General features: G+C 42.7%; 1 protein-coding gene across 1 annotated transcript; it reads left to right on the top strand.

The window, feature by feature from the left end:
- The first annotated feature begins 587 nt into the window (after nucleotides 1-587).
- LOC105898829 (cytochrome b-c1 complex subunit 2, mitochondrial) lies at nucleotides 588-9,732 on the top strand. The gene is made up of 14 exons (XM_042708922.1): nucleotides 588-602; nucleotides 1,079-1,207; nucleotides 2,323-2,472; nucleotides 2,549-2,613; nucleotides 2,725-2,781; nucleotides 4,520-4,644; nucleotides 4,788-4,885; nucleotides 5,237-5,294; nucleotides 5,502-5,597; nucleotides 6,336-6,535; nucleotides 6,734-6,814; nucleotides 7,068-7,144; nucleotides 7,405-7,558; nucleotides 9,413-9,732. The coding sequence occupies exons 1-14, from the start codon at nucleotides 588-590 to the stop codon at nucleotides 9,494-9,496; spliced, it is 1,389 nt and encodes a 462-aa protein (XP_042564856.1). The 3' UTR covers nucleotides 9,497-9,732.
- Nucleotides 9,733-11,278: the final 1,546 nt, after the last annotated feature.

Genomic DNA, 11,278 nt, shown 5'->3' with positions numbered 1-11,278 from the left:
TGACGTTAGATGTATTACTAGTTTCAGTGCTGTTGTGATTTTACATTTTGTGTGACTGAGTCTTGCTAGGAGCCTAATTCCTGAAATGTTGACATTTAGCAAACGTGTTAGCAACAACGTTACCATAGCTAGCTAACGTTATAGTGGTAGTGAAGGTCATTCTAGTGATATAAGACGTTCTTTCGTTTTACAGATACATTTCACTATGAAATTGCCAGCCTCTCAGCCTTTTAAGTTATTGGTGTGTGTCATGAGAGCTACAACCTCACGATAGCAATTGGAAGCAGAACAGATACATGTTCTCCTGGCTACTGTTGTGTAGCTGGCAGCATTAACAGTAGTTCAATGATTTGTCAGTGTAAGTTAAAAAACATTGGACTGGTTAAACTGAATAGTTTGGCCGTCTTTTTGACCTGTAACTCGTAATCGCACCTTTACATAAATCGCAGTTTGTTACCATCCAGCTGCTTGGTAAATCCGCTATCCCCATAACACAATGAAGGGATGCTCTTGTGTGTACATGCGATTTTTATACCCTGCAGTGCGGTCAGTGTAGCTATGAAGCTGAGGAAAATATCAGCAATATTATGACTGTCCACAATGTGGGACAGTAGCTGCTTTTAGTGGAAAGTGTGTCCGATTTGGGTTAGCCTAGAGAAAGTTATTTTTGTCAGATGAAAAGATTAGTAAGTCACCAGCTTTTTCTAAGCAAAGTGGAATCTGTTACATATCGATAGATATTTGTGGTAACTGTTGTTGAAACAGTTGGTGTTAGCCATAAGATCTTGAAAGAAATGTACTGTGATGTAAAGCAAACGTCTGTCCTTATGTCTGTGTTCCACTCTCTTTCCCCCTGCCATTTCCTCTCTCTCTTGACAGCCAAAACAAGGTACAGTGATGGGTCATGTTAGGTCTTCCTAATTCACACTGCTGAAGCTATAGATAGCCACACTGTCTGGTGTCCTGTTCCACTTAGTTTTGCCCCTGTGCCTAAACCTTGAGAGCTGTGTTTGACAACCCCTGTCTCTTAAAGACCTCCTTTGCACTGAAAGTCTTCCATCAGGATTTCTGTGGTTAGCTTATTGTTTTCCCATCCTCACAGAGACGATGTTATGCAGCTGCCAGAAGGAGCTCGCTGACTGAACCTTTGTCTGTGAACCCCCGCAATGCTCCTTCCAAGCCAGTCTTCCAGCCACAGGATATCCAGGTAGGCTTCTGGTCACCAGAAATCCTTTTCCAGTGTAAGGCTGAATCATTCCTAGCACTATGAGTAATAGTTACACTGGCTTTCAAACTGAATTTGATTTGTCATGGAACAATATCAGATTATGCCCAGCACAGTTCCATAGCATATTTATTAGGGATGCACGATAATATCGGCACGACATCGGTATCTGCAGATAAAAGCTTCAAAACTTAATTATCGGCATCTGCAGATATGAACATTTTTGCCGATGTACCTGGCCGATAAAGTGACGTTCAAATTATGCGCACGCGAAGCAAATGTTTTGGTTACTATAAGCGCCAACAACGTAATTCAAGACGTTGGCTGTGTGGCAGTACTTCACAGTATCAGAGGATGTTGACATGCTATTTGTCAGGAAACTTTTCAGGAGATGGAAGAGGAGACGACAGCTTGGCCGTAACGTAGGTTGCATGCATAGATGCAGACCACCCGCGTGCAACGCTTTGCAACATTACCTGTCGCGCGCTAATAGAAGTTAATAAGTTGCTAGTTAGCTTGCATGCTACGTGACACCAGCCAAGTTGATGATCTCATTTGACGGGATGTGAAACGTTATGTCACGAGCCCACGCTATCTGTACATGGCTTACTTTTGCATATATGGAATTTATATAGCTAACTTGGCAATAACCTTACATAGATTAGTCTAGAAATCCTAGAAGGGATGTTATTAAACTGTAAGTCAGTTAACCAACGTTAGCTTGCCAAGTTGCATTTCCAGAGTGTAGCTGTTCAAGTTGGTACTGGTCAAGTATGAAAATTGTGACGTGAAAATATAAATAAATCTGCCATATTTGAAATCATTTCAATAGTTTCATGAGTGAATGTCTATTTCTAAAATGATACAAATCAAGTTTTTAATGTCCTGTATCTACAGCAATACCCTATCATAATAACAGATTCATTCTAGTACAGGAGAGACTTTTCAATCATTAAAAAGCAGAGGTGTATATATCGGTATCGGCATCGGCAATCGGCCAAAATTAGCTTGTAAATATCGGCATATCGGATATCGGCTCAAATTCAATATCGTGCATCCCTAATATTTATAGCGTCTTCTTGGTATCCTTTCCTCAGGTGTCCAAACTTCCCAGTGGCCTGCTCATTGCCTCCTTAGAAAACTATTCTCCCGTTTCCAAGATCGGTGTGTTTGTAAAAGCTGGCAGCCGTTATGAGACACCAGACAACGTGGGGCTTACGCATGTGCTGCGATTAGCTGCAAACCTGGTAAGATCTGCAGACATATGCACCCTCTTTCATTTTCTCAAAAAAGCATGGATTGATTGTTGTTCGTGTTGTGCAGACTACAAAAGGGGCGTCTGCATTCAGGATATGTCGGGGTGTAGAGGCCGTGGGAGGCTCTCTCAGGTTAGTGTGCTCCGTCACTGTCCTCATATGACCTTTTGCCACTGGAGCTTGTGCTGACTATTGAGTAATACGTCAGTTCTTAAACTAAATCTATTTTTTTTATTTTTGCAGTGTGACGTCATCAAGGGAGCACATGGTTTACTCTGCAGAATGTCTGAGAGATAACCTGTGAGTCTCTTTCAATTGTTTTCATTTTCTGGGTGTAAGTAAAGGGAAAGGAACTCTAAACTGGTTCACAGCATTTTTTTAGGCTTGTGGAAGTATTTAAAGTTAGTCCTGGATGGATATTTTGATTGCAAATTGGTAATCTTTGCTATGTTTCACTAGTTTTAATTCATGTTGTGAAAAGAATCCACTTTAATCAGCGTGGACACTAGAAATGCAACGGTACTACACGGTATATTGTTGAACCGTTCGGTATGACCCCCACGGTTCAATACGCACATGTGAACCATGGTATTACGGTACGCCTGTCAGTTTCCTATCATTTTCAGAACTTGCTTACACGCACGTTGTACATCCAGATCAACAGAACATCTCTGGAACATTCACTGGAGTCTATCAGCACTCTGTATGCAAATAGGAGCTGGAGAAGAGAGGGGAAACTAAAAAACAAGCTTCAAATTGACAATGGCGAACACTAGCTAGACAGAGAGAAGCTAATTTGAAGAGGTACCGCATCTTTCAAATCCACTGTGCGGGAACATTTTGGATTTCAGCATTCAATACAATGACGAGGATAAGAAGACTGTAAACAAACAAAGTAGAGTCTGCACACATTGCATTGCCACTGTTGGCTACTCCAGTGGAAACAGTTCTAACATGATGTGTCAAATACTTCGCCATCACTCTATCCCAGGTGGAGAAAGGAGAGTCCACTCATTAGCGAACAAACCAACTGCACCGAAAATCTTGGCGGAGGTAGTAACGAAAGCAGTTGGAGTACTTATAGCCAGAGATTTGCAGCCTTATTCGGTGGGTACTGTTACGTGCACGGCTCAATGCATGAAACATAAAGGGGAGGCCACGCAGAATTTATAATAATAATAATAGAAGTTATTTATTTAATGATAGAAGATTTAGGTTTATATAATAATTATAGCAAAAGTGTGGTGAAAGTCAGGGTTGTGAATAGAAACCAAAAATGTAATGTACAGTCAGTTCAAGGGTAATATAAAACAAACGACGAAAATCCAAAATCCAACGACAAGCCACAATCCAATCTCTATTCCACGACCAACGATAACCAACTGCAGGGAAGACCAAAGCTCTCTCGACTGCCGGCTGATCAGGGCTTTTGTAGCCCAGTCAATCAGTGATACACCTGTCCCAGTGATATCACTTGCTGTAGGGACAGAGAGAACAGGCATGCAAATATCACAGGGCGGGGCCTAAACCTGCCAGGGTCGTAACAGTACTGACTTATTATTTCACCTGATGGAATAATTTTACGCTTTACAATGTCCCCTCCTGCACACATTTCAGCAGTCAAGCTCTATGAAACATCACAGAGAGAAATTGAAAACTAATTGACTCCGACATCTAGCTCTCTCCACTAATGGTTGGACCTTCAGACCAAGTGAAGGCTACCTCACTGTAGTAGAGACAGACACCAGGCCTAATCAGTCATGCTGCCATTTTTCTGCCATTTCTCTTGGGCCAAAATAAATAGTTTACTGTTTAAAGGGTAATTAACCATACCATTGAAACCGTACCATTACCGTGGCCCAAAAACCGTGATGCATATCGAACCGTTGGCCCACTGTACCGTTGCATCCCTAGTGGTCACAAGGTGAAAATGTACCAGCACGGTAAAAGTTTGCAAAATATTCCAGAGCCCACATTAATGTTACAGCAAAAATTGTTTGGATTTTGTTCTCATCTGTTGCCCTGATATTTCTGGCAGTGACACAGTCTTGGAGTACCTGATCCACATGATTACTGGCCCTGAGTTTAGGCCATGGGAAGTATCAGACCTCACCTCAAGAGTCAAGATTGATAAAGCCATGGCAAGCCAGTGTCCACAAATTGGTTAGTCTGTCAACAAGTCAAACCAGTGACATGGTTGTACCCATTTCCCCCTTCATGGAGGAGTTGATACATGCCCAGATCTCACTCTTTCTTCCTGGATCCTAATAAGCAATGATCTCTTTGTTCCTTGTGTTTTATTGTAGGTGTTGTTGAGAAGTTGCATGAAGCTGCGTACAAAAATGCCCTTTCCAACTCCCTCTATTGCCCAGACTTCAGAGTGGGCAATGTCAGCTCTGATCAGGTGAAGGAAATGTTGTCCTAGTTTAATTGGAAGCAGGGCTTTTCAGAACACAAGCTGTTGTAGAAATGATGTTGTTAGGACAATGATACAATTCAAAGTGACAGCTGAGTTTTGAATACTGAAGGCCACATCCATTCTGTGTGTTATTAAGTTTTGGATTTCTGTCAGCCTTTTTTTCCATTTCAAACAAACCTGACACAGTAGAGATCTTTTCACAAGACTTTAGAATGACATTGCAATTTCTGACCTAAAAGTAAAAAAATGTCCCTCCTAACTTCTTATCCCATCTTGTCATGTTTCTATTTCCAAATCCAAGTTGATTTTATGTATTTATGTTTATTTTGGATTCAGCTGCTTTCTTTTGTGGAGAATAATTACACCAGTGCAAGAATGGCCGTTGTTGGACTTGGTAAGTAACAGTTGTAAAGTTAGAACAAAATAATCAGAAGAACTGATCAGGATTCAGAATTCATATATAAGTGTTGCATATGTATACCATACTTGATTTAAAAATGCTCATTTCATTTCTTGGTTTTCTAAAAAAAAGACTAATGTTTTTGTATTTGTGTAGGTTACCATAACTCTGGGTTGTGTATTGTTAATGTTCTTGTGGCAGGTGTGAAGCATTCCGTGCTGAAGCAGATGGGAGAGCAGTACCTGAGTATCGGTCGTGGTGCTGGAGCACCTGGGGCCAAAGCTCTGTACCGTGGGGGTAAGAGGGTTTGGGAATACCTGAATGAAAGCGGAGTGTGCGTTTTGACTTTGAAAAGATCAGCTACTGCTTAAAGGCGGGGTCCTTGATAACCCATTACACTTTTTGTCAAATACAGCGAAATTCTCTTCTTGTTCCTGTAACTGTGGCTGTGCACTGCACTGTCCTGGCTCTGTAACAGAGACGATCAGAGTGGCTCAGACCGAGCCATACACTATTCTAGAGAATCAACTCATTACTTTAGGAGCAGGGAAGGAAAGGGAGTCATTTTATTGGATGTTTCATGAATAAGACACTGTGAGTGAAACAACCTTAGCTTTCAGTTCTTACAAGATCAGAAGAAGTGACCGTTTTTTTTTGTCAGATTAGAATGATATTAAGTGTGTGCTCTGCAGGTTGACTTGTGTTGTAGGCACAGAATATAGAAACACACTCATGTTTTAAGAGTGCAGATCCCCTCTAAGCACTTATAACATTGTCCCAGGCTTAGACAAACGTAAGGGATCATTTGCCATCAAGCCTTGTGCAAAACGACTCACACACCAAGTCAATATCTGATGCTTCTAGATGATTGAGGCTTCTCAGACATATGCTAATTTTGAAAAGGATATACTCACACTATTGAGCCCTATGTCTTGCCCTCTCCTCTGAGCGTCTACAGCCTTATGGATGGATGGATGGATGGATGGATGTATGGATGGATGATGTTTAAGCTAACTGGCGAGTCTTCCCTGGTAGGTGAGCTGCGGATGCAGTGTTCTGATGGGCTGGTGCATGCTCTGGTGGCCAGTGAGGCAGCAGCGACTGGCTCAGCGGAGGCCAACGCCTTCACCGTGCTGCAGAGGGTTTTGGGAGCAGGCCCTCATGTCAAGAGGGGTGCCAACATCGGCAGCAAACTCAGCCAAGGCATCGCCAAGGCCACCACACAACCATTTGATGTGAGTGGCTGTGTAGATTAAGCTGTTGTGGTTAAAAGGTGTTAAAGTAAAAATCATACAATGTGTGTTGTGTTTGCTGGATTACAATCAGATTGTATAAATTACGTCTTTGAGCTCCTATTCTTTCTGGTTAAGCAGAGACCACCTATAAACGATGTAGAGTGGTAGTAGTGATGCTGATGATGATCTCTTTTGTAGGCCACAGCCTTCAGTTCCACGTACTCAGACTCCGGACTGTTTGGGATTTACACCGTCTCACAATATGATGCTGCTGGAGAGGTGGGTACTGCTCTATTGCAGTGTAGAAGCTATGACATGCAGTCAGCATGCTGGTGCTTCGTCCATGTATACACGGAGGTTAGTCCTAAGTACTAACTGACACCAGCTGGCTCAGCCCAAGCGTGAAGCAACGCTATGACATGTATGTGTTTTTTCCCACCTCTGAGTAAAACCCATTCATCTAGAGCCACTTTGGAAAATAGAGGAGAACGGAGCTATGTCCTCACATCTCTCCCTTATGGGCCCCCTTCAGGTGATCAGAGCTGCCTTGGCTCAGGTGACCGCTGTTGCTGACGGAGGGCTTTCCGCAGAAGACCTGGCCAGGGCAAAGTAAGACCACAGCTGAGCTCACCCCCATAGACATGTGCTGTACACTTGTGTGGTGGAACGTCAGGCCTCATTTCAACACAAAATGCCAGGAGTTCTTCAGGGAAGGACATACATACACAATATGTTTCACTAAGGAATACAACAGCAAAAAAAATATCAACCTCCTACAGAAGCAAAATTAAAAGAATGTCTTATCCAGTCTCTCGTGTCCAGTGTACATATACACATTTTTCCAATGTTTTATTTCTCTTTCCCTATAGGAACCAGATGAAGGCAGAGTACCTCATGTCCTTAGAAGCCACAGAAGGCCTCCTGGAGGAGGTGGGAGCACAGCTATTGGCCAGTGGAGCTTATGGCAGCCCTGAGGCAGTGCTGCAGAGTATCGACTCGATAACCTCCAGTGATGTTGTGAACGTGAGTGTTCCCACCATGGATTGAAATAATCATTAGTACATCATCAATACAGGTAGATACAGTGCCCTCCACAATTATTGGCACCCTTAGTGAATGTGACCAAAAAAGGCTATGAAAAAATATGTCTTTGCTGTTTATCCTCTTGGTCTTTCACTCAAAATATTCACAAAAATCTTACCTTTTCATTGAAGTAAAATTATTGGGGGAAAAAAAAAAAAATGACATTAAATAAATATTATTCTCCAAAACAGGTGTGCCACAATTATTGGCACCCCTTAATTTAATGTTTTGATCAGCCTCCCTTTGCCAAGATAACAGCTCTGAGTCTTCTCCTACAATGCGTGATGAGGTTGGTGAACACATGGCACGGGATCTGAGACCATTCCTACATACAGTATCTCTCCAGATCCTTCAGATTCTTAGGTCAACGCTTGTAGACTCGGCTTCAGCTCTTTCCACAGATTTTCTATGGGGTTTAGGTCGGGGGACTGATGGCCATGGCAAAACCTTTATTTTGCAGTCGGTGAACAATTTTTGTGTTGATTTTGAGGTGTGCTTCGGATCATTGTCCTGCTGGAAGGTCCAACCACGACCCATTTTAAGCTTCCTAGAGGGGGCTGTTAGGTTTTCAATTAATATCTGCTGGTATTTGATAGAGTCCATGATACCATGTATCCTAACAACATGTTGAGGGCCTTCGGAAGAAAAACAGCCACACAACATCAAAGATCCGCCACCATACTTCACAGTGGGTATGAGGTGCTTTTCTGTATGGCTATCTTTCTGTCTACGCCAAACCCACCTTTGATGTTTGTTGCCAAAAAGCTTTATTTTGGTCTCATCTGACCATATAACTCGTCCCATTGAAAGTCTGACTTACATTTGGCAAACTGTAGGCGCTTTAGTTTGTTGTTGATCGACAGTAGAGGCTTTTTTCAGGCAACCCTCCAAAACAACTTGTGGTGATGTAGGTGACGTCTGATGGTAGTTCTGGAGACTTTCTGACCCCAGGACTCAATTTACCTCTGCAATTCTCCAGCTGTGATCCTTGGAGATTCTTTTGCCAGTCAAACCATCCTCCTCACGGTGTGTGGGGTCAATTTACAGACAGGTCCTCTTCCAGGCTGATTCCTTACATCTCCTGTCGCTTTGAACTTCTTAACTATTGCCCTGATTGTGGAAATGGGTATTTTCAACTGTTTAGATATTTTCTTATATCCTTTTCCGGATTTCTGCAGCTCAACAACTTTTTGTCGCACTTCGACACTGTGTTCTTTTGTCTTTCCAATCTTGATGAATGACTAAGGGTATTTGGCATGTGTCAGCTCATATTTATACCCGAGTGAAACAGGAAGTCATGGTTGACCACTTAAGAGTTCCTAATCAAACAGGTTAACTTAAAAATGTAAAACATGACTGGTAATATACTTCAGTTAGATTTTAATTATAAGATTTTCAAGGGATGCCAATAATTGTGGCACCCATGTTTTTGAGAAAAATATTTTATTTAATGTCAACAAAAATAAATTCTTTGAATAATTTTACTTCAATGAAAAGGTAAGAATTTTGTGAATATTTTGAGTGAAAGACCAAGAGGATAAACAGCAAAGACACATTTTTTTCATAGCCTATTTTGCCCGTATTCACTAAGGGTGCCAATAATTCTGGAGGGCACTGTATGTCATAGACAGGGTTAATTGGATTGACTATGCTAGCAGTGTAGATTTGTCAGACAATATGTGAAGGTGAAGTATTCTCTTATGGTTTAGATTTAATGAAAGAAATATGGCCTGTTAATTTTGGTTGAGCAATGTATTGTTTTGATCACGGGTTTTGTTTTATTTATTCCTGCAGGCTGCAAAGAAATTTGTGTCCGGCAAGAAAACAATGGCCAGCAGTGGACATCTGGTGAACACACCATTTGTGGATGAGTTGTGAGAGGTCGCCTGTATCTAATGATTAAACAAAGGCAGCCATTGCCTTGCTGCAGAAAAAAATGCAATAGAAATGGTTCTTAAAAAACATAATGACTGCCAACTGCATTTGACAATGTTTGTCACTAGCAACTCATAGTTTTTGTTTTACAGTGTTTGTGCAAATCACCACAGGAAGGGACAAGTGTCTTTCACTGTATATCTGATGTAAATTCATTAAATGAGATGACATCTCGGTTACAGTGTTTCTTTCTTCATATAATGCAGTGCTACATATAAATAAAAAAATAATAATTTAAAAAGGCTCAATATTTCCGCTCTCTGGGGGAGCGAAGACAAAAGCAAAATACATGAAGTGTTCTCTGTGACGCCTTTCGAAATTGTTCAGCTTACCTATGTGACTCGACACGCCGAAACCGTTTCAGTCCGTTTCTGTGACACCGCACAGCAACTTTTAGCAGATCAGATCACGGAGGTGGAGAACAAGTTCCCTAACTCCACTTTATTTGTCATGGGTGACTTTAACCACACTGATCTGAGATCTGAACTTCCAAAATACCATCAGCTGGTGCGCTGCGCCTCCAGGGGAGAACGGACTCTTGATCAGTGCTATTCTACCATCAAAGAGGCATATCGCGCGTGCGCGTGCGCACCACTAGGCAATAGCGATCATTCTGTGATTAAACTCATCCCCACATACCAGTCCCTACTCAAGAAACAAAAACCGGTCAAGAGGTCTGTCCAGATACGAACACCTGATGCAACTGAATCACTACAAGCCTGTTTTGACATTACAGACTGGGCAGCTATTAAGCTGGCATGTAATGACATTGATGAGTATGCAGACACATGCTCATCCTACGTCTACTTCTGTGAGGAACTCTGCATCCCCAGACAATCCATTGTCATTTATAGTAATAATAAACCGTGGTTCAACAAGGAGGTGAGGCTACTGAGGAGAGGGAAGGAGGCGGCCCACAGGAGCGGAGATAAGGACGCGTACACCAAAGCCAAATATGCCCTCAGCAAAGCCATCCAGCATGCTAAAGGGGTGTATAAGACTAGAATTGAACAACAGGTCGGGGATAAGAACATCAGAGCTGTCTGGAGGGGCCTACAATCTGCCACGGGCTACAAGAAGAAGCCCCCCCCCCACCTCTAACGACCCAAATCTACCAGACCAGTTCAATGTGTTCTGCACAAGGTTTGAAGCACCGCGTGGGTCCCCCCCCTCCATCCCCCCCGCCTCCCCTCCCCCTGCCACCACCTCACCTGCTCCACTGGTCATCACTGAGCATGAGGCTCGGATGCTCTTCAAAGGTCAGAACACCAGGAATGCGTGTGGGCCGGACATGGTGTCACCTGCTACCCTCAAGCACTGTGCCAGCGAGCTGGCTCCAGTGTTTACGGACATTTTTAATCAGTCTCTCAATTCATGCCGTGTCCCTGTATGCTTTAAATCTGCTGTCATCATTCCAGTGCCGAAAAAGCCTAAGATCACCTGCTTAAATGATTACAGACCGGTCGCCCTCACCTCTGTAGTCATGAAAGTATTTGAACGCTTGGTCCTCCCCTATCTCAAAGCATCCACTGACCACCTCATGGACCCCCTCCAATTTGCATACAGACCCAACTGCTCAGTAGACGATGCAATCAACATAGCCCTTCACTATATTCTACAACACCTGGACAATCAGGACACCTATGCAAGGGTCCTGTTTGTGGATTATAGTTCTGCCTTTAACACCATCATTCCCGACCTCCTCCATAGCAAACTGACCCATCT

This window comes from Clupea harengus, chromosome 1 (genome assembly GCF_900700415.2).
Source record: "Clupea harengus chromosome 1, Ch_v2.0.2, whole genome shotgun sequence".
In the NCBI taxonomy this organism is placed as follows: domain Eukaryota; kingdom Metazoa; phylum Chordata; class Actinopteri; order Clupeiformes; family Clupeidae; genus Clupea; species Clupea harengus.
The sequence above is the reverse complement of the archived record's forward strand: the minus strand, read 5'-3'. Positions and strand labels throughout refer to the sequence as shown.

What these genes read in the sequence shown, in the direction of transcription:
- LOC105898829 (XM_042708922.1), top strand. An exon ending in AAGCCAGTGTCCACAAATTG is followed by an intron (nt 4,645 to 4,787) that starts GTTAGTCTGTCA and finishes GTTTTATTGTAG; the next exon opens with GTGTTGTTGAGAAGTTGCAT. An exon ending in AATGGCCGTTGTTGGACTTG is followed by an intron (nt 5,295 to 5,501) that starts GTAAGTAACAGT and finishes TTCTTGTGGCAG; the next exon opens with GTGTGAAGCATTCCGTGCTG.